General features: G+C 55.2%; 1 protein-coding gene across 1 annotated transcript; it reads right to left on the bottom strand.

Annotated features, from left to right (window-relative positions):
• Positions 1 to 1,389: 1,389 nt before the first annotated feature.
• Positions 1,390 to 21,305, bottom strand: SCN4B (sodium voltage-gated channel beta subunit 4). Its single transcript, XM_036123045.2, has 5 exons — positions 20,955 to 21,305; positions 13,022 to 13,194; positions 11,762 to 11,990; positions 8,932 to 9,061; positions 1,390 to 5,199 (listed from the first exon to the last, which is right to left on the bottom strand). Exons 1-5 carry the CDS (start codon positions 21,013 to 21,015, stop codon positions 5,106 to 5,108), a joined length of 687 nt encoding a protein of 228 aa, XP_035978938.1. The 5' UTR covers positions 21,016 to 21,305; the 3' UTR covers positions 1,390 to 5,105.
• Positions 21,306 to 23,129: the final 1,824 nt, after the last annotated feature.

Below are 23,129 nucleotides of genomic sequence, written 5' to 3'. Positions count from 1 at the left end.
CCGTAGGTGTTTGCGGTACACGGTCCCCAAGTCTCTGTCTTGTCTGGAAGCACAGATGACATCATCTCATTTTGTTTTGAAAGGACGACTCGAGGGATACCTGGGTGGCTCAGTCGGTTAAGCCTCTGCCTTCGGCTCAGGTCATGATCCCAGGGTCCTGGGATCGAGTCCCACATCGGGCTCCTTGCTCAGCAAGGAGCCTGCTTCTCCCTCTGCCTGCCTCTGTCTCTCTCTCTCTCTGATAAATAAATAAAATCTTAAAAAAAAAAAAAGAAAGAAAGGACGACTCGAGAGACCAGACCGAGGACGGGCTTGGGCAGAAGTAGGAAGAGCAGTGAGGGAAGGTACTGTGGGAATCCGGGTGAGGGCCAATGGCGGCGTGCTCCCGGACTGCGCGGAGGAGGGGGTAACAGGTGATTGAGTTCAGGACGTATTTGGAACATAGCGCCGATGAGATTTGCTGATCAAACGGTTTCAGGTGTGAGAGGAAACAGGCAGGCATAGAAGACTCTTCTACCCTTGCTGGCCTGAACACATTCATACACATCCCCAATTCCGGAAACTCTTCTGGAGGCGGGAGTGCTTGGGTAAACCATGTTCAGAGCATTTGAGATCGGTAATATGAAGTGGGCATGGGTAGGGTCATTCCTGAGGTATAAGCCAAAACTCCTCTCCTCCCTTACCGCCAGAGAGCTTGTGCCCCGGACCAGCCAGCTGGAGGAACCAGCCAAGCAAAGCCCGGGGTGCTCATATACACCACGCGGTGTTTGTCCTGTGCTTTTCCTCTTCGAGGTTGTCCTTGTTCATTTGAAGCCAATTTCACCTGTTTCTAAATATTAACCTGGGGCAGGGGGCCCCGGGGAACGGGATGCGATGGCATTTGGTGGTACCAGGATCATTACCAAGGTCAGCGGTCCAGGGAGGGCCCTGGCAATGACTCCAGTATTCAAGGGCCAGCTTTCCAACTTCTCCAGAGAAGGGGTCAGCACTAATATACTTGAATACCTGGAAACATGCTACACATTCTTCAACGTTTTCCATGTGTGATCCTACCTAGGCAGGTAACATTTTAGACAAGGAGACTGGGGCTCAGGGAAGTAAAGGAACTTGCCCCAGGGCGCCTGGGTGGCTCAGTTGGTTAAGCGACTGCCTTCAGCTCAGGTCATGATCCTGGAGTCCCGGGATCGAGTCCCACATCGGGCTCCCTGCTTGGCAGGGAGTCTGCTTCTCCCTCTGACCCTCCTCCCTCTCATGCTGTCTCTCATTCTCTCTCAAATAAATAAATAAAATCTTTAAAAAAAAAAAAAAGGAACTTGTCCCAGTTATAGCTGGCAAGTAATAAAACCGGAACCCAACTCCCAATAAGCCAAAGATGGAAAACCCAAGCCATTTCTATTAAACATAATTTTTATTTCATCCCAGGCAAAGCTAAATAAAATTCTACAATGCCAAACGTGTTATAAAGGCAAGATAGTTGATCACATCCATTCTGTGCTTGAACACAGGTCATTGCTGGGGGTGTGCATATCTGTGCCTCCCAGAGGCACCCATGGACCAGAGGCCTCCCAGACACATCGCTGCATTGTTTTGATCTATAGTTATATAAAAAAGACTATGGGTATTGTCATCCAAGCCAGAAGAATAAACCATGCATAAGATAGTCAAAAGCTCTGAATATCAGGTGGGAGGTGGGAGGGGAGGGACTCCAACCTGGGACACAGTAAGGTGAAGCAAGCTGTAGGGTTTTCTCGAGACGTTCCCCTCCCGGCCCTCCCTCCCCCAGCACTCCTGGCAGCTGTCCATAACAGTGGGAGGGAGTCATGGAGTCATGGAACCAAAGAGCATGGCTGGTCTTCCCCTCAGTCTCTTATCCTTTCTCAGGCTCCTGGTGGCCCAACAGGTATTGCTCAGGCCAGGGAAGATGGCTCCCCAAATGTGCCGAGTCTCCCCCATCTCAGGCACACATACCTCCATACATCCCCGCTTCCAGGCACAGTCCCCCAGGCCGCAGGCATGCACCTCCACACGCACACCCTCACCTGCCACCATCTCTGGGGCATGCTGTCACACCCCTCACTTCACCTCCTGGTCACCCAGCCAGGTAGGAAAAGCCTGAGCTCCATCGGCCCCTCTCCCAGACCACTCTAGCCTTACGGGTTCATTCTGATGGCCTTTTGCTCAATTCCTACCCAGGGAGAAACTCAAGGCCTGGAATGCTGAGGTCCCATTTCAAGGTCAAAGATGGGGAGCTGGGAAAGACTCTGTCTTGGGTCTCCCTGACTTTACTGTCAGCACAGCTGCATGCCTGCAGGGCTCCCAAGATCAATTCTGTAAATGGCTCTCTCTAACCCACAAGCCCTGGAAACACCCTCACCAGCCCCCGGAGATCTGCGCCCACTGAGGCTTTTCCTGGGAAGATGGCTTTGCCCATAGACATTCTATTGCAAATCCATGCCAGTGTTCCTCCGTGGGTATCACCCCAGCGCTGCGGAGAACAATTCTCTGTTGTGGGGATGAAACTGAGCATTCTTGAGCACTCACTAAATGTCCATAGGACCCCCAGGCATTGGGACCACCAAAAATGTCCCCCTACAGTCCCTATTATGCCACCTCTATTGAAAACTCCCAAACAAAAGCCATGGATAGGAAGCTTTAAGCATCAGAGCCAAGGTTTCTAATATTACAAAGACTAAAATAATTCCAAGGGGGAGGAGTGGGAAGAGAGAGAGAGAGCAAGAGTGAGTGAGAAAGAGAAAGTGCATGCATGCATGTGCATGTGTGTGAGTCTGTGTGTGTGTCTCCTAGGGATGGGACACAGAGGTGAGGACAGGACAGACTTGGAACAATTCCTCCAATTATAATGCTTGGCCTCCTAGATCCCTTTCCGAGCCAAAAAGATTTTTTTAAACAAAAACTTGCCAAGCCCCACAACAATCCTGGGAGGTAGGTATGTATGATTACACCCACTTTATAGATGGGAAAAGCTGAGCCCAGAGAAGATGCATGACCCACCTATCAGTCAACAGTAGACCCAGGAGTGGAGAGGATGATGCTCTTCCCCCACCGCCCCCCTGCTCTGTACGCCCTGGCCTCCTCTGAAGAGAGTAAGAGGAGCCCAGGCGATTCAGCTCGTTCAAATGTTAGCACTGGGAAAGGGGGGAGAAAGCAGTTTTCATGAAGGTAGCCACAAGAAGTTTTTCAAATGGCTGGTAGCTCCAGTCTGTCTGCTCCCAAACTGGGAAAATCTGCGCCTGAGCCTAAGGTTCTGGGGGGGGACAAGGATGGGAGCCCTGGAGGCAGATCAGGGTGGGACCCTGCGAACCCATCAGGAGGGGTGAGGGCCTCAGCCAGGCACCTGCAGGAGCTACTGCCCCTCAGTCTCCTCTACCTCCACCCTGCGGGAAGCCTGCAGCCACTTTTTGACAGGGAGAATCCTGAGGCAGTCCCCATAACCTCTGGGAAAGGGGGCTACTGCCCTCCCATCCGTCCCAGGCCCAGAGGACAGAGTGTCAGAGAGCGAGCCAGCAGGAGCAGATGGTGGAGGCCTCTGTTATCACCGCACGGCTCACTTCATCCCTCCCGTCCCCCTGGGGACACCACCACCGCATTCCCTATCGGGGAGCCCGACAGCTCCAAGATTCCATCACTGTCCAGGGGGCCGTGGGTGGCACCACCCCAGCTCCCTGGTCCCCAGCATGGCCTTGGGGGGAGGCAGGTTGGGGACCCCTCGGAGTGGCACACCAGGGTTGGCCGTCACACACAAGCTGGAGAGAGGACAGAGGGGATGAGCCAGGACACGAGGAGCTAAGGCACAGTCCAGCCCCACACACAGGGGTGTGCAAACCAGTTCTCAAGAAAGCAAAGGAAGACTGAGCACCCTCTCCCTGCTCCTCCCCAACCCCGGGGGTGGGGGGGGGTGACACAGATGAACAGGAAGCAGCCAGAAAACCCAAGGGCCCCCTCTTCTGAAGCAGGAGGATCCCTGAGGTGAAAGCAAGCCCTTGACCCCGGGTTGGAGGTGAACAACCCTGGGCCAGGGGAGAAGGTATGATGGATGAGCATGGGCACAGGAGGCATGACCCAAGGGAGGGGAGGGTTTGAGGGTACAACACCTCAAGCAAGATGACACCCCCTGCTGCCTCAGGGAAAGAGGCAAGCTCAGGAGTTCCCGGGGCGGCAATGGGCCGGCCATGCCGAGGAGAAGGGGCAGCCAGCACTGGTGGGGCTGGGGTGGGCATCCCAGGGGCCAAGAGACCCTGGACATGGGCTCGCCTACCTCTGCGGTCCTGGTTCCCCAAGGAGAAATGCTAGGAAAGGCATAGGCAGTGCCCTAGTGCTCCAGGAAGGCTGGAGGGTCCTCCTCACGAGCCCCTCAGGAGCTCAGAGATCAGAGGAGCAGGCTAGGGGGGCCGAGACCCCAAGACCAAGGTAGCCAGCCCTAGTTGGGAGGGTTCACAGACTCCAAGCAGCAGGGGGGTGGGGGGGCAGGGGGTCTGGGGGGTGGAGATGGGGTGGAGGCTGCCAGACACCTTGTGGCGGGGGGAAGGAAGCGCCTTACTAGAGGGACCTGGGGGATCAGGTATCCATCAAAGCCTCTCACTATAGGGCCCCCTCCAGCAGGCTCCCACCCCGGATCCCGTACAGAGTCCTCTAGGCCACATCCACCACCAAAAGGGTTAGATCTCCCCACTATTATTCACTGGGGTCCGGCTACTAGGGCAGGCCTCGCTGATCCCCCCAAGCGTCTCTTAAAGAGAAATCTGGAGTTTCCTCCAGATTCCAAGGTATTGCTCATACAGGGTGAGGAGACTAAAGAAGACCCCAGGTACCCCATGTATTAGGGGACCCACCCTCCACACCACCCAGCCCTCCTTTCCTTTCCTGAACTCTCCACAGGCCCCCTCCCCTGGCCAGCCCTCATCCCTGGGGAGCCCTGGCTGGGAGGGGGTGGGCAGGCTGGGCAGGACCCCAGTTTCTCCCCAGAAAGACTGCAGTTGGAGCCAAGCAGCAGGTGTCTCAGGCACGTGGGTTCACGGACGTGGCTCAAGCATCAGTTCATCATCAGCAAGTGAGGCCCGGGCGGCTGCTTGGCCCCCAGCGGGGGCTCACACTTTGGTTGGTGGTTTCTCTTCCGCCTTAGAGCCAGGCAATCCATTCTCTGTGTTATCATTCCCTGAGGAACTCACGAGGCACTCCTTCCTGGAGAGGGAGAGAGGAGGAGAGGGGCCAGAGTAAGGGGTCGGCTGTGGACAGGAGCCTGGGCCCCGTGGCCAGCCCCGCGCCCTCTCCCAAAGGTGGCAAGAGCTCAAGTCACCCAACCTCTCTGGGCCTCGGCTTCCTCATCTATAAAATGGATGTGACAATGACGCCTTCTTCGTGGGGGTGCCGTGAGGCATCAGTGAGCACCGAGAGCAGTGCCTGGCACGCAGACAGGACCCAGTGAGACCCACCATCACCTAGTCGTCCCAGCGTGGCGGAAGGCAAGGGCACCAACCAGGTGCTAGTCGCAGGGATCAGTGCTCAGGGGAAGCCAAACCAGGTTAATTCCCAGGCCGTGCCAACCCAGGGGGAAGGGTGCGGGCCGCAGTACGTGCAAGGGCAAAGAGCTCCTGCCCCAGACCCCGGCAGGCCCCTCCTCTCTGGGCTGGCTGTGATAGGAGGGAGGAGAGTGCTCCCGACAGAGGATCTGGCAGCAAGGAAGGCAGGTGTGGGCAGGGTGGGGTGGGACGGGGGAGACAGCAGCAGGAAGGAGGGATGGTTACGTGGGAAGACACCCCCCCGGGGAGGTTCACCACCCTGGCTCCGGAGTGAGTATGGCCCACCTCACCGCCAGCGCCCACGCTGTGCAGGGCTCTCCGGGGCTACATCACTCCGAGCTTTCTGCTCGGGAAAACTTCCGAGCCTGTTTCACGGCCGCTGTGGCTAAACTATCTCAGCCTCACCCCGGACTTGTGTAGCCGGCTTTGAGGCCTTCAGGAAGGACTTACTATTTTGTCCTCATCGATTTTGTCTTACACAATTTAGTCCATAGCTCCAGCCTTTGAGCTCCTCCTAGATCCCAGTTTTGCTCTCCAACATAGTCACTAGGTTCCTGAAAACCTGATATCATTCCTGGCGTAATTCAAATCTTAGTAACAATGAATAAGCAGAGCCCTGTGGCATACCACTAAAGACCTCTATTCAGATGGATCTATCAATCGATCGATTGATCAATCTCTATACCTAAGGTATAGTCAACCCAGACAGTTCCTATCCACCTAATTCTGCTCCCAAGCACTCCATATTTCTTTACTGAGAATCTGCTGGGTACCAAGCACTGTGTCAGACTAGAAGACTCCCTGCTCTCAGGAAATTTACAGTCTTCCAGAGAATGTGACATTAAATAAGTAACCACAATACAATGTGATAAATGATAGGATGAAGGGTTTACCAAGGAGGGATCCACCTAGGAAGCCTCCTTCTAGGGATCAGGGAGGGTTCTTCGGACATGTCACAGAAGTTGAGACCAACAAAGATGAACAGGAGAGGAGGGAGGAGACATTACAGACAAAGGGAACTGCCCCCACGAGTGGAAATCCAGAACTGATCCTGCGATGCTGTCCAACACCTCCCTTCTTCTCGGGAAGCCACCTGATCTCTGCTGTTCATGCGGGCTTTCCTCGCGCTCAGACGACCCCTCTCAGGCTTCCCTGTGGTCTGTCTCCCACCTCCAGCCTCCCCCTACCCAGTCCCTGTGCTCACCAAGGCCAGACTCTTTCTTCCAAAGCCCTCTGATCATGCCAGGCCCTGAAAGCCCTCGAGAGCTCCACTGCACCCAGGAAGAAAGCCAATCTCAACCTGGACTCCCAGCTCCCCAGGGATCTCCCCCCAATGCCCTCTGCAGGCCTGTTCTCTCCTTCCCCACCACCGCTCCCCCTACTTTCTCGGCCGACAAAACACCTTGTTCTCCAGACACATGTCTCTTCCTAGACTCTCTGCCTCTGCTCTCAGCAGTTCTGCAGCGCCCTTCTCCTCACCCTCCCCAGGGCTTACATTAGATCCATCTTGCAAGGCCTACCACAAACGTCCTTTGGCCAAAAACCCTTCCCTAGTGTTCCACCTTCTTTGGAACCCCTGGAGCATTCTATTGCACCTCTTTGCTGGCACCCATCCTCTCTACCTTGTCTTACATTTATTTGCATACACACCCTGTCTTCTTTACTTAAGGGCAGAATCTCATTCCTTGCAGAATTTCCTACAGCACCTGGTACAGTTCCTTGCACACACTACCTCAAAAACAGCCATCAAATGAAAGAAGGAATGAATGAACTCTGGATATACTCCCCGAATCAGTAGGGTATGGTGAAAGTGGTTAAAGCTTTGAAGCCAAACAAGTCAGGATGCAAATCTCAGGTCTATCACTTTCTAGCTGTGTGGCCTTGGGCAAGCCTCGTCACCACTCTGAGCCTCACCTTGCTCAACTGTAAAATAAAAATTGTGGCTATCATATAAATACCTGGCAGAGTACCTAACACATGGTAGGCATTCGATGAATGAAAAGAGGTGTTATCATCCGTAGCCATCTCCTGATCCACCAGTGCCCTAGCAAGAAAACGTTTGGTCTGCCTTGTCCTTGATGAGCCCATGGCGGCTCCCGAGGATCACTGTTTTCTTTTCTAGGTGCTTTTAAACCACAGGTTGAATAATCTGCTCTCCAATTTTGCTAACCATCAATAGCAAAACTGGTTGTTAAAAAGAGAATTTGGTCTAACTCCATGCCCCTGGCCCCTCTCAAAATCTCCAAAACCCTGGCCACGATGCAGGGAGACAATCCCAGAATTCTTCATCTCAGCCAATGCCTCCCACTCTCCACTCTCCGAGCCGTCCCCTTAATATCCCCGTTTTCAGCTTCCCTCCCCTCTTACCAGCACAATTTCTGTCCTTTCCAGCCTAATTCCCTCTTCTCAACAAAGCAGAATGATGGGAACAGAAACAGAGCAGCATCCCTTCCCCCTTGAATCTCCTTGCCGCTGTCCCCCTCTCGTCTCCAAGCCTCCTCTCATCTTTCTTGCTGATAATACAACTTCCAGGGGCGCCTGGGTGGCTCAGTCCATTAAGCGTCTGCCTTTGGCTCAGGTGGAATGCAGACTGACCTGGGGTCCTGGGATCAAGCCCCGAATTGGGTTCCCTGCTCAGCAGGGAGTCTGCTTCTCCCTCTCTCTGCCCTTCCCCCGACTCGTGCGTGCTCTCTCTCTCTCTCAAATAAATAAATAAAATCTTTAAAAAAAAAATACAACGTCCAAATACCTTTTTACATTCACTCCTGCTTCTCTGGAGCCTGACACAGTTCTGGCAATTCTGGGCCTGGAGCAAGTACTCTCTCTACCTCCCCGTCTTCCCTCCCCTTCCCCTTAGAGATGTCTATCTCAAGCCTGAGCTGTCCCTGGGGCTTCTGGGGAGCCCCTATCAGCCTTTTTAGATTTTTTTTAGTCTCCCCCAGGTGAACTTCCAGAATCTCACAGTAAGACTCCCACCTCTCTAGAAGGGTCTTCCCATTTTAGGGTTTCTGTACATGGAATCTTGTCTTTTCTATGATGAAAAAAACAAGGCATCTAAATCCCTTGGTAGGACTTAGGTTGGGGAGGTACAAATGGAAAGAGAGAAGCTAATGGGATGGATTAGGAAGCAGGATAAGGAAGAGCAAGTTCATATACTCAGGGAACTCGGTGTGCTCAATAAATACATACTAGGAGGGAGAGGAAGAAGGGCTGGGAGACAGGAAAGAGTGGTAGGAGTGGGAAGAGAGGATGGGATGAGGGGACAATGGAAGGATGAAGGCAGATGGGGGCAGATGACGGTGGAATGAGATGATGTTGGGAGCACCCACAACACAAGATGGGAGTGAGTGGTGGGCCGGTGGGAGGACAGGAGCGTGCAATGGAGTCAACTCACTTCTTCTCCTGAGTCTTCTTGATGATGAAGGCAATGAACTTCTTGACCAGCAGGATGAGGATGAGGAGCCCGATGACCCCACCCACGACTCCCAGGATGATGAGGGTCACCGTGTTGTCCACTTCTTCCACTGTATGGCCAGAGCAGGGAGAGAAGGGGGTGGGCGAGGGGAGCAGGAGACGCCTGGAGCCCAGCACGACGGCAGCCCAATGGCTACAGCCCTCCAACCCTGGCTTCTGGGACGTGCCCACCCCCACCCAGCCCCCAGCCCTCCCCAGGCCTTGCAGCAGGAAGCAGAAGCTGGAACATGGCATCTACCAGGCTAAGGTGCAACACAAAGAGGTTCCTTCCCCCCACCCCCTCCACACACACACCCTTCCACAGACACACACACAGTTCTGGAATAATTCAGACTCAGGGCCCTTAACAGTTTGACTTGGCCGCCCAAACTGCCACATTAAAAATTTCATTGCCTCTTGGGGTGCCTGGATGGTTCAGTCGTTGGGCGTCTGCCTTCGCTCAGGTCATGATCCCAGGGTCCTGGGATCGAGCCCCGCATCGGGCTCCCTGCTCGGCAGGAAGCCTGCTTCTCCCTCTCCCACTCCCCCTTCTTGTGTTCCCTCTCTCGCTGTCTCTCTCTCTCTCTGTCAAATAAATGAATAAAATCTTAAAAAAAAAAATTTAAAAAGCTTTCAAACTTAAAAATGATGGAAAATGTTTTAAAAAAAAAATTTCATTGCCTCTTTCTGGGCCTCCTTTGTCCACGCAGGAAAAATCAAGAATCTCCCTATAACAACTTTTATGTGGCAGGAAGACTTTGGAGTCAGGGCGTCTGGATTTTAACTACAGGATCTCAGAAGTCACTAATGAGCTGGTAACCTTGAACTGGCCACTTAAACCTTCTCCCTCAGTTTCCTCATCAGAAAACTGAGCTGACTTCCAGAACCTGCTCCACTCACCGTCTCCCCACCTCTGTTGAGAAAACTCCATCCTTCCAGCTGTTCTGACCAAAATCCTTAGAGCCATCCTTGACCCCTTCCTTCTCCAAACACCACATTCAATCCACCTGAGAATCCTAATGGCCCTAACTTAAAAATTCCAGAATCTGACCTCTCAGTACCACACTGGCTCAAGACATCCTGGCCTGGATGTTTGTAGGAGCCTCCTAACTGGACTCCTCATTTCATCGTCTATTCTTGGCCCCGCAGAGAGCCTGTTCTGGGTTAACTCTCCTGCTCAGAGCTCTTCAGTAGCTCCCATCTACTTAGGCTAACAAGGCCCCACACAACATGGCTTAACCTGACTCATTTCTTGCTATTTGCCCTGCTCCAGCCACACTGGCCTCACTGATGTTCAAGTATCTGCCTCAGGGCCTTTGCACTTGCTATTCCCGCTGCCTGGACTATCTACCCAAAGACATCTTCATTGCTCCCTCAAATGTCCTTATTCTAGGTCACCTTTTCAGTGAGGCCTTCCTAGTGACACTGTTAGCACCCCTTTCTCCCTCCCCATTTTGTTTTTTCCCTACAACACCAGCCATGTTCTCTTATACAACATCATTTTCTTCTTTATTTTGTTTACTGCATATCTCCCCTGATGAGAAGGAAATCTCCATAAGGGCAGGAATTTGTCTACCTTGTTCATAGACCTAGTAGGTGCCACATAAGTAGGTGCTCAACAAATATTTGTTGACTAGATGAATGAAGGAATCTATAAAAATGGAGAAAAGATCCCTTCAAAGGGACATGTGAGGGACAAAGGTGCGAAGGTAAGGTACAGCGCCTAACTCAGTGCCTGGCACCCCAAAATGCTCCATAAATGTTGGTTCTCTTGCCCTCCTCCTCCCCCCTGCAAAGGCTGAGCACGAAGTGAGACGACATCCAGACAGAGAGGAAGAGGGGACGCCATACACAGCCTAGACTCAGATGGCTGCAGGCTCAGAGCGAGCTGCCTGGATGGCCTCCGTCTCCGCCCTCGGCACAGCCAACAGTGAACTCATGGGCATCTCTCTCTCTCCAAGGACCCCACTTCATCCAGGAGAGCAGTGAACCCCCAGGCACCCAAGAAATGCCGCACAAGCAGGACGCTAGAGCAGGTCCTTCCTTTTTTCTCTACTTCTGTGCTTCCTTAGCCTTCCAGGCTCCCCGTCCAGGAAGCCCAGCATAACACCTCCAGCCTCTTCTCTAACCACCTCTAGTGTCGGGGGTCATGTGACCACCTGGCTGCTCCCCACAGGCTTCTTCATGCCCCCCTGTCCCACCTGTGGCCGACGGCAATCCCCAGCGGGCGTTTAAGCTCCAGAGGGGAGCGGCCACTCTTACCAATCTCAGTTGCCTGTGGCTTTACGTGCTCTGTCCCTCTGTCAGTCCTCTGTTTACCTGTCTTCTGTCCTACCCTGGACTGTAAATTCCTCAAGGAAGAACACTGGGGATCATTCATGTCACTTTTGGTGTGATGCCGGGCATTCAATCAACAGTTGTGAGGGGGATACACAAGAGTAGTAATCATCAGCACACAGAGAACTTTCCCACCACGAACCATCCTATGTCCCGTCCCTACTTCCCGCGAGCACCCTAGGATGATGCTGATTTTGCAGATGAGGAAAACCAGGCTCAGAGGGGCTAAGTGTGTATCATAAGCTATTCAGTGGCAGAATAGGTATTGGAGCTCTGTTATCTGAGCTCCCAGATGTGACTCCAGTAACTTTTGAAAGCATAAAGCAAAAGAAAACACCCATGCGGCTGGGCTGAAATGTCATTTGACCCCACTGAGTGGGGTACCCTGCCGTGCTTCCCACTCCACTGCCCTCGTCCCAGCCCCCACTGCTTACATTTGTCAACGACTTGGAGGAAGATGGTGGCCTGGTGCTGAAAATTATTCTCCTTGGGGTTCTGCACATGACAGGTGTATTTGCCTGTGTCGCTGAATTCCAGGTTCCTCAGTAGAATGGAAATGTTGTTCATCTTCTCCTTAGTGGAGCCCTCCAGAGTGATGCGATCGTCATTTTTGAACTTCACCTTAGGGTCAGACTTTTCATTCTTCACCGTCCCGTCTATGAGCTATGGGGGGAAGGGGGTGTGGAAGAGGTGGCCAAGAAAGAATCAGGGTCCTCAAGGGTCACGACATCACTTCAGCCCAGTCCTTGGGTGCCTCCCTGTCCAGGTCCAGAGAGAGCCTACAGCCAGAGGTGCTCCCCCCACTTGGTTTCCTTCCAGTACCAATAGCGCTGACTGCCTGTCTAACCTGAATTTCGCTTGCTTCAAGCTAAACCCATTTTCTATCATTAAGATCTCCCTGGAACGTAGCACAGCTTTTATCTCTTTCTTCATAAAAGCCTTTTACATCATGGCTCCAGCAATTACCACTCTCATTTCCCTCTGTCACCACCACCACCACCCACAGCCTTTGCTGACAACTTGTCCCCTGTCCATCTGAATTCTGGCCCTCCACCAAGACCTGGATCAATCCTACAGCACTGTCTACCAACGGCCCTGAGCCCAGTGTTTAATCACATCCAGAGATGGTCTCTTGTGGCTTCCTTATGTACACTTCGGGTCCCCTACGAGACTGCACAGTGAGCACTCACTAAACACCTGTCGACTGGTCCATCCCCACCTCCAGCCCACAGCCCTGCCGAAGCTCCTGCAGAAGAGCTTTCTCTTCCCTAGCTTCCTCTCCCTTCTTTCTAGGGCCAGGTCCCCAGCCCTTCTCCCATTTGAACTCTTCTCATTTCTTTTCTCCAAGCCTTCCAAGGGTCTTTCACTCCCCTGTTTTTTAAATTAAATTATTTTTACACAAGCAATCCAAGTTCAGGCATTTCTTCAGACCAGACAAAGAACTCTAGCCAAGAATTCCAACAAGCCCCAAATTCTGGCAACACCATCTAAGCATCCCTCCCACTTAGATCCTTCTGGACAGGCTCTGGAAAGAATGCTAGGAGAAAGGATGACAAAAGGTAGATTCCGGGGACCATCGCAGCGAGGTCAGTCCGGAAGGGACCAGAGCAGGGGAAAGGGAGGCAGAGGCAGGGGCAAGGTGCTAGGGAAGGGAGGAGAGTCTGAGCTGTCCTGTCCCTTCCCCCACTACTTACAGTCCTGAATGTATCACTGGTGTTGTAGGACCACCAGAAGTGGAGGTCTTGGAAGCCAAAGCAGCTGGAGAAGGTGCAGGGCAGCAGGATCTCCGTGCCATTGACAGCGTAGATGGTGGTGGCCTTTCCCACAGACACCTCCAGCGACAGGGACACCGGGAGCAGGAAGAGACCTGTGTGACAGTCGCCACCTCCCTTAAGAAAACCCTACCGGAATCTCCAGCCTGGAGCTCTGGAAGAGGACATTCGGGCAGGGAGGAGTGGTGGCCAGGCAGGGAGGTCGCTGTCACCCTGTGTATCAACTTGGGAGGACGGTTCTCTTCAATGAACACTGCCTGAGCCACCCGCCCTTACTGATTTCTCCCCTTGGCCTGGGCCGGGGAGCTGCCCATGTGGCACTCCGAATAACCACCAGAGGTCACCCCAACCCAGGAAAACAAGGCCCTTGCCGCCTGGCCGCGCCCCTACTCTGCGGGCGCAGTCCCCGCAAGTGCCATCCCGCACCACCCCAAGTGCGGGACGGGCTCCGCCTGTTTGCAGTGGGAGTTTCCCCTAGGCCGGTGCGCGGCCCCCCGGTACCTTTCCCGGATGGGGGGTGGGGGGAGGCTGGAGCCAGGTCCCTCGCGGTGAAGAGAAAATGGGCAAACGCAGCCGCCACACTGCACCGCGGCCTCCCACCGGCCCCAAGGGGCGGAGAAGCGGAGGGCCACCTCCCGCCCAACCGTGCCTGGCCGGCCGGGTCCCACGCCCTCTGGCCACCGGCCGCGACCCTGGGACCAGGAGGGAGCCCAGGCCGGGATGGGACGGGGCGGCACCGGACGGCGGCGAGCGCGATCGCAGGAGAGAAAGTGGGAGGGAGGGCGGGAGACACCGGCGGAGGCCGATTCCCGACCACAGGGACGCTCGAGAGCAGGGGCGGCATGGAGAGGGCGCAGGACCGCTGGCCCCTCCCGGCCCGCCCCCACACCCCGCAGCCCCTCTCCGGCCCACGTCCTGGGAACGTTCCTCGAGCGCCCTCCGCCCCCCTCCCCAGCTCTTCCCCTTCCCTACCCGCACCCCCACCCCACCACTGCCCTCGCACCCACTCCCCAGAATGTCAATACCACCCCCACCGCTTGGGCAAGTGGAAACCATCAGTCTCCACTCCTGGCCTCTGGGACCCCCCCCCCCCATGAATCCTTGTAAGGGGCCCTGGCCCTCCTCCTGTCCTACAGAGTCCTGGAGGAGACCCCAATGTACCTCAAGGTGGAGGGCAGGAGGGGCGTCAGAATAAGATGCCTAAGTGATGTCCTTGCCCCGAGGTGAAAGGGGCACCTGAGGTCTCAGAGAGAGTCCTACTCAGGTTCCCAGTGATCCCCTTACTGGGCCCACTTGCCACGGGCTGCAAGTGGGTAATCCCATTTCATTCCCACCCCACACCTGTAAGATGGGTATTATTAATCCTACATTTTACAGATGGGAAACGTGAGACTCGGAAGAGCAAAATGCCTTGCCCAAAGTTGTACAACTTCTAGGGGTTCTTGAAATCCGAACCCAGGTCTGACTCAAGAGCTGGTGGGCAGTTGAGAGCAGCCATGTGGCTGCACTAATTCCTGTCCCAAAGTTTCCCTGATGTTTCCTCCCAGACTGCACCTGCTCTCAGCTACTTGCACCTCCAGCCAGGCGTTCCCAGAATGCCAGCGCTAGAGGCCCCAGACTGATGCCCACGGTAGAGACAGGACTACAAGAGACTCGCTTGCGCTGACTGGGTGTGCTGGCCGGGCCCCCCCGAGACCCCCCTCTCAGCCCAGGCCTGCTCTCGGCTCTGCAGGCAGTCCCCAGAATTGGTGTTGTTCCCAAGACAGCCAGAGTCATCTTTGCTTTAAAGGTCAACAACCTTGCTCTTTCTCCCATCCTCACCCCCAAGGAAGGACTTCTTTTGTCTACCTTGATCCCTTCATGGCCCCTAACCAGTTTCCTCTTGCTTTGCTCCCCTAAGCAATGCTTTTTAAATGACAGAGAAGGCTCTGAGGAGAGCTGGCTGCCCTGCTTCTTGCCCTTGGGGCTCCTCTCAGCTTCTTCACATCACCCTAGCTTCTGAAGGCAAAGTGGAGCGCTCTTACCTCGAAAAGTCCGAAAGAACACTCAGTGTTCCATCATGACCCCTGCCACCGTCCATAATAGCTGATAGGCCCATTTGATCCTCACCCCCATCCTCTGAGTGACATAATATTATAGGTCCCTATTGCAGATGAGACAACAAAGCACAGAGATTTAAGTGACTTGCCTAAGGTCAACAAGAAACATTTCTAGCATTCCAAAACCCCAAAGCAAAAAAATCCTCTCTTACATCCTAATATAGCAGGACTTGCCCACCAAGGTTCCCATCAGGGCTGAGAAGTTAGCCCTCGCTCTCTGATGGGCTCTTAGGTGCCAGGAAATGTTCTAGAGCAGCGGCATTCCAATTTGAGAGACCATCAGATCCACCTGGAGGGCAACAGACAGCTTGGCCCTACCTCTGGAGTTTCTGATTCAGTAGGTCTAGCGCCTGGGAACTTGCATTTCTAAAGGTTGCCAGGGAATGCTGGGGTCCGGGGCAACACTTTGAGGATCACTGCGCTAGACGGTTTACACATATGAACGTCAACTTTTATTAGAACACCAAGAGGTAGGTGTAAATTTTTCTCATCTTACAGATGATGAAATTGAGGCTCCGAGAGGTTAAGTAACTCACCCAGGGCCACAGAGTAAATGGTGAAGCTGGGACTGAGCACTTCCTCTAAGAGAGGACGGGTATTTTATATACACTGTCTCACTTAATCCTCATACTAATCCTGTGAGGTGGTTATTATTTTTATCCTCAATGTACAAAATGAAGAAAGAGGCTCAGAGAAATTAACTTGCTCAAGGCCACACCCGCCCAGTGAGTGGAATAAGTCGTTTTCACATTGTCGAGGCTAGCTCTGCCTAGCACTCCTGGCTTTCTTTTTACCTCTGCTCCTGTCCTGCGGCACACCTCCCCCAGAGGTGTAGGGACAGGGGCCAGACAGGAGAGTCCACCCTCCAGCCTAGATGATGTAGGAGACCCCAGCTCTGCTTCCCACACTCATTGTTCCTCCAAACTAAGGAACAGAGTACGGAGCTATAACAGGAAAGGCCCCAGGAGAAGTTTCCTGATAACCACAGGCCTCCCTTGGGGGCCCAAGCTCCAAGGAGCACCATAGCTCCAGCCTCCAGCACTCACTGGCGCCCCTTGCTCAGGAACCTGGATCTTGGGGCAGATTGGGGAACTCAAGTCAGGGGTCAAATCACCTCCCCGACCCCAGCCAGAATGGGGTATCCAAGAACACCAAAGAGACACATCAAAAGTAAAATCTTTCAAACTGCTTTAAATAGGTAGAAGCAAAAAAAGAGCAAAAGAACAGTCCAGAACAGAGGACAGACTACTTCTTTAAGGTCTAGTTCATGACAATGCACATTTCTCCTGATTAGTGTGTGCCTGTGTGGATGACTTAACTAGTACACTCAGGACTCCCACAGTGAAACACTGCCAATTCTCACCATAGCCTGGAGGGGACAAAGGAAAGGCACAGAGGCATTCACGGAAAAGTCCAGAGCCCTGCCCAAGTTAAGGCATCAAAGAGGGTGGGCAAGCCCGGCCTCTGCACTGCACATCCTCCCAGCAATCTGGAAGCCCTGTCCACAGTGTCTGAGAGGCTTGGGCAGAGGAAAGCCCCGGGGCCCTGTTTCCCATGCTCTCTCATCTGTGAGATTGTGCTGGGGGGACAGGAGGGAGCAAGGGCAGGTGTTGATCCACTAGAGGCCCCCAGGGGAGAGCTTCAGTAGGATGGCCAGGCCAGGAGCAGCCGCTCTGCCTGCTGACCTTGGGAAAGTCAGGGATGCCACATCCTGCGTGCATGCCCCCAAACTAGGATGGTTGTCTTTCCTATCTCCTGAGCTTGCTATAAAGCCAAAACATGGGCCTACAAAACACAAGAGGGGCTTCAGTGAGCCCATCACTCTGACCGAGGCACCCTGCAGGTAGAGGAGGGAGGGAGGACAGGTCTGGCCTTCACCACAGGTCTGGAAGTAACCAGGGCACCCCTTGCTTAATGACCAGTGTCAGCTGAGAATGTCTCCGGGCCATTCACACGTTTTGTACTCCCACCCTGTACCACCTCACGGAGGTCATTCTTCCCATGCCATTTCCCTGGAGTAAAGAAGCTGCTTAGAATTTCAACTGTTTAGAATTTCAGTGTGTGCATGTATGTATCTGGGATTAGGGGCCTCTTTCTGGCATCATGGGATTGATGAACAAGTCCCCATGAATCCTGTGGAATTCCACCCTGAGCCCCAGAGCTTTGCCTTCGCTCGCTGAAAGGCCCTAACCAGCTAGCTGGCAACTCTCTGAAGCCTTCGCCCCCCTCCCATCCTCCCTTCAGGGGTTTGTCTGAGGACTGACTCGGCACTCCCAAGTTTTACTAAAGTAATAAAAGTACTCAGCACGTGCAAATCCTATTATTAAATATTCCCACCAGCCAGAATCTTCGGGCCCCAGCAGACATTCCAAGGCAAATGTCAAGGCAGGAAATGGTCTGCCACCTTTTCCCACATCCAAGGATCCGTCACACACACACACACACACACACACACACACACACACACACACACACACGCTGAGGGGAGGGAGGAAAGAGGGGCAAGGTGGCCCGGACTCTAAGTTTAGCTCCAAGGGCTTGCCTGGCATGGCAGACGGAAACAGGCTGACTGTAATAAGGAAGCTGATACTCTCTGGCCCCGGGGGAGTCAGACAGGCTCAAAGTTAGAGCTGAGAGGCAGAAAGTGGGCCGAGGCCGCAGGACAAGACCCCTCCTGGGGTGCAGGCTCTAGAGGCTATGGGAGGCAGGGCTGGGCCAGCCAAGGCCCCGGGGCCCAGAGACAAAGGAAAGATTTCAGCTCCCTCTCCCTAGGCAGCCTGCCTACTGCCTGCCCACCCCCAGGAGCTTTGCTGAGACAGAAGCATGCCCCTGAGAAACTACCGAATGCTCAACAAAACCAGCTTTGCCAACAAGCCCAAACGGTGTGCCTGGCCCTGCTGTTGCAGGCCACAGAATGGGTGCGTTGGCTTACGCAGGGATCCCCACACTCTCAGCAAGAGGGCGAGGTGGGAGAATCTGTGCCCCAGGGTCTACCTTTCACACAGATCCCAGCAGGGGGCGGACAGGCAGAAGGGCTTTGGAATACCCCACAGGCCAACATCTCCAGAAAAAAACCAATCACGGGGCCAGATTCAAACGTGGGGCATCCCCTCCTCCCAGTTTTCCCCTTTCCCACCCTCTTCTACATGAACTCCTTACCTCCCCTTTCCTTTCCTTTTCTCTGAGCCGGTCTGAGCACCCTCTCCTTAATTGTGTTCTCATTAGACAAGCCCTTAATAAATACATACCAAGGGAAAGAAGGTTGCGCAACATGACGCCCTCACAAGTGATAATTAAACACAGATCACAGCAATTAAGCAAATCAGGGAACAAGGAAGGGGTGGGCAGGACAGATATATTACCAGTTACAAGCTCAGGAAGGGACTGGCACCCACGGAAACCTCAGCTGCAATAATGCAACCTTGGAAACTTCTCTGCTGAAGGGAGGGTATCTTGGGAGGGCAGAAGAAATCTGTAGTCTCAGTCTGTTAGGCTGAGTTTGACATGAGGCCAGGGGGCTGGGGGTGGAGGACCCCTGGAAGCCTACTGCTCGCTCTGTGCCCAATCTCCACACTTGTCTGGGCCCCCAAGCCTCTATCCCTGCATGCCTCACCCCTCCCTCAGCTCATCTGCACAATCCTGCTAACCTTCCCTCTCAGCCGACTTTAGTCCACTGGGAGGCAAGTCCGTCTGACAGAGCCCAGGAGACCTGGATTCTGTCCCACTTGACCATCGATTGGCCACGTTGGGCGAGTCGCCTTCCCTCTCTGGACCCTGGTTCCTCATCCTTCGGGGAGCTCTGTGATATTGGCTTTCCAGACTTCCTGCCAGCTCTGATGCTACCAGGGAGCTTCTCCAGTTGGCTGACCAGTCGCCTCTGCATCTCCCCGACCAGACTGAAGCAAGGATGGCATCCGTGTCCCAAGCTCAAAGCAATGCCCCCTGGGCGGCCTCAGCAATGGCCTCCTGGGCAAGGTCCAAAGAGGACCCCTGGTGGTATTCTCTCTGCAAACCAGAGGGGTAGGGAGCAGTGTAGGCAGGACCAGTTCTGGGGCCTGCAAGTCTCCCACCTAGAAATCACTCTGCTTTTTCCTGGGCTCCCAGAGGGTAGCTCAGGGACTTGTCCAAACCTGCTCCAATGGGCTCCTGCTCCTACCTGGTCTACCCAGCTGAGCAGTCCTTGGAGGGGAGGGGGGCTCCCCCCTGGAGAAAAGTACCAAGACTCTGCCCACAGTCCTCCCCCAGTGTATAGTGTGGTTTCCCACTGTGGTTCTATGAATATTCTAACGGCCCAGTCACTGGCATCCCACCACCCAACTGGGCAGTAGGCAGAAGGGAAGCCAGAGGTGTTGATAAGTGGGCTGGATTAATGACTGCATGCATGTGAAGTCCCCAGTGAGCCCTTACCCCAGCCATGGTTACAGTGGGAACCTGAGCTGATCAGACATGGGATGGGGGAGCGGGCGTGCAGCCGTACTGTGCCCGCCCCCGTGAAGAGGCACCTTAGAGCTCAAGGAGGCACCAGCCTCCTTAGGTCACTGTGAAACGAGCACAGCTCTGTGCCAAAGGGACAGGAGAAAACACCAGTGTCCCCTCTCTAGCTGTGGCCATGTAATTAAATCAGTGGCTCCTGAGTGAGAGAACACTCTATCCCCCTCCACTACCATGTGCCAACGTGGCGGGTCCGCATACAGTTTATTTACATTTGCAGAAACAGCAGCGACTGCCCTTATAAGCTCCGTCCCCCTGTTTGCAGCACAAATGCCTACATCCTGTGCCCAGTCCGAAGAGGGGAGCTGCCAAAAGCCAAATCTGACAAATATAAACAGGAAGAGGTGCAGGCGCCAGAGATGGAGTCAGTTTACATTGAAATCCAGCTACGGTTTATGAGGAGATTATATTCTGGACTAATATTATTCTCTAATCTCTTGGAGCTCGTCACTCAAAACCATCATGTACATATTAATAGATATTAAGACTCTGTTCCTTCTGTGGCCTCTGAATATATCTCCTCGGTCTTCATATTCGTCCCAAAAACGAAGAGCTGAGAGCAAGTTAAACAGGGCCTCTCCGTGGAATCTCTTTGTGAGAAGAGAGACAAGATCCCTCCTAAAAGGGGGCTTGAGCGATCCTCCAAGTCCCTCCAACCCTCTCCAGTCCTTGGTGTGGAGCCTCAGGGAAGACAGTGGGCACTGGAGGAGGTAGAGGGCAGAGGAGAGAAACAGAAAAAGGGCCAGGAGGAAGGGGAACCCCCCTCCGCCCCCGCGCACCCCTCCCCACCCCCTCCAATCGGTGCATGCCCGATGCCTGGGCAGCAAGCATCCAAGTTGCAAACAGCTCTGGGCAGGGGTTAGAAACCACCATGCCAACACTCACACGTGCGACCCCCTGGCGTCCCCTCCACCTAGGGCACAGACACCCTCCCCCAGCACGCCTAAACCTCGGAACCCGGGAGACCCGTGCCGCAGCCCTGAGAGGTAGCTCCAGAAGCCTGGAGCTGAAGGCGCCCGAGACGGCGAAGAACTAATCACGGGGCTGCCACCGCTGGGGCGGGGGACGCGCGCGGTCCCCAGGGAGCACCGCCGTCCGAGCCGGGCGGCCGGCAAGAACCTGGTGGCGGCGGTGCTCCTCCGGCACCATGCCGCACTCCAAAGCCCACCGGGTCCGAGGCACCTCTCTTCTAAGTGTCCCCTCCCCGGGCGGGGGCGGGGGAGGGTGGAGAAAGAGGAGAAGGGGTCAAGCCGGGGCTGCCTTACCCAAAAGCCCGGTGCCCAGCCATCTCGCCCGGGCTGCGCCTCGGCCCCCGGCCCCGGGCATGGTCGCGTTGTCTCCGGAGCGCGCCAGGGGCGCGGGGATGGGGTACGGGGCGCAGCGGCTGGCAGCCCGCGGTCTGCAGTGCGCGGCGAAGCCGCGGGGAACTCCGCGCCGCGGGTCGGGGCTCGGGAAAGTTAGCGGGGAGAGCGCAAGAGGCGGCGGAGGGAGGGAGAGGAGGAGCCGGCTGCCGGAGCGGCCGCGGAGGGCACGGGCCGGAGAAGGAGGAGCGAGAGGAGGACCGCGGAGCGAGCGCAGAGGAGAGCGGCGCTGCGCCTCTGCTCTGGACGCGCTCCAGCCGCAGGAGGGGCGGGGGCCGCCGCGGAGCCCGGGGCGCCCCCGCCCGCTGCGCACCCTGCACGGCGCGCCCCGCCTCGCGGCCCCCGGGAGCCCCGGGAGCAGGCCGGGCGCCCCACTCCCTCGCCAGCTCGGGCTGGGCGGCTGCGGCTTGGCACTGCAGGGCCACCCGCAGCCGCCCGCAGCATCCCAGGCGCTGAGCCGCCAATTAGGAGGATAGTTTTGGGGGGAGTAGATGCTCTTCGGGTGTTGGAAGGCTGTGTTGTTCTGCTTTGGGGACCACGAGGGGGGTAGCGACTCCCTCTCCCGGGGCCGCAAAGGGACCCCTCGAACGTCCGCGTCTGGCCGCGCTGCAGCGGGTGAGCGGGTGCGGGCTTGCCCACTACGGACCCCCCCCCCCCACACACACACACACCCCGCGCCTGCAGCCCGCCGCCTTCGCCCCCGCGGCTCGGGGCTCCGGGAACAGAGCTTCCAGTTGCAAACTGCCCCCGCCCACCGCCCGCCAACCTCTCCCATTTCTTCGTGGACTCCTTGGAAATCGTGATGCTCCCAGCTAGGGAATCAGGCCAGACACTCCCTATCTGCGTCCGGCTACACCCTCCCGCCGCACCCCTACTTCTCATTTCTCCCACCTAGGCTGTCCCCCCAGACTCTGCCCTTTCACCCTCCTCCAAGAGATTCCCTGGGCCTCCCTTTTGGGTTGGGGGGGTGAAGGAGCCCAGGGCAGGCCTCCCTGTTTGGGGTTTACAGCCAGGTGGGAGGGCCGCGGTGAGACTGCTAACCAGCAATCCTTATCTAACCTTGAAGGGAAAGTGAGGAGTGCTATTTGGGGTGGTTTGGGAGCGAATGTCTGCTATCCTCCCTCTATCCTCCTCAGCAGCCCCTTGCCAACCATCCAGACCCCCCTCCCTCGGTCACAGATCCTGTCTGCCTCCCTGGTCCTCCACCCCTTGGATGTCTGGAGGCTGGTTCAAACTCCAAAACCTGCTCCCACTTCATGGCCTGACCCCTGCAAAGCCCCACCAATGCCTCCCCAACACCCCCGCCTTCTTAACCTGGGGCCCCTGGTGGGCTTCAAAGAGATCAGCCCTGAGTTGGCTGGGCAATGCTGAATGTCTGCTTTTGCAGAAGAGAGGCCCGCTGGCTTTCCTGCGTGTAGCGGTGACGGTGTTCCGTAGCTCTGGGGTTAGGCGCTGGGGAGGCGAATCCCAGCTCCAGCATCTATTGCTGCACGACCTTGAGCAAGTTATGCAATCTTCTGCAGAAGCCTCATCTGTACTCTGGTGAAAGGAATGCTATTTACCTCGTGAGATTGTTAAGAACAATGCCACACTTAGGCTGGACACAGGGAGGGGCCTCGGGGGCCCTGGGCTCCTGAGCTTTCAAGGCCTCCCTCTGGCCCTCCTCTGGCTTTAATCTCCCCCCTGGAAAAGGGGGTCCCGTGGGGCAGAAAGGGAGGGTGGTCCATGCACCTCCCTCTTCTAGACCAGCCTCCGGGGATCCAGGACCCTGGAATTCCCTGCTCGGATGACTCAACCCTGAGCCAGCCTCTTCCCCAGGCCCCTCCTCCCAGGAGCCGACACTGCCCAAGGTGCACCCAGGCAGTGGGCAAGGTGCAGCTGCTCGCAGGGGCTGGGGAGTGCCTGGAACTTGACATGCAAGTGGGCCGTTCTCAGGCATGCACGAGCGTGGACCAGAGAGTGCTTTTTGGACCTGGTCTTCAAATTAAGGTCAAGGAAAAGTAATCAAGTCAGAGGATAATAGATAAACTTTAACACTGTTATCTTTTTTTTTTAGGTTAGATAACACTTTGTTATCTT

Source organism: Halichoerus grypus, chromosome 11 (assembly GCF_964656455.1).
Source record: "Halichoerus grypus chromosome 11, mHalGry1.hap1.1, whole genome shotgun sequence".
Lineage (NCBI taxonomy): Eukaryota > Metazoa > Chordata > Mammalia > Carnivora > Phocidae > Halichoerus > Halichoerus grypus.
The sequence above is the reverse complement of the archived record's forward strand: the minus strand, read 5'-3'. Positions and strand labels throughout refer to the sequence as shown.

Coding starts and splice junctions, on each gene's coding strand:
- SCN4B (XM_036123045.2), bottom strand. CDS start 21,015: ATGCCCGGGGCCGGGGGCCGAGGCGCAGCCCGGGCGAGATGGCTGGGC. Junction 11,991..13,021: donor CCAGTGATACATTCAGGACT/GTAAGTAGTGGG, acceptor TTCCCCCCATAG/CTCATAGACGGGACGGTGAA. Junction 5,200..8,931: donor AAGAAGACTCAGGAGAAGAA/GTGAGTTGACTC, acceptor CTCCCTCTCCAG/GAAGGAGTGCCTCGTGAGTT.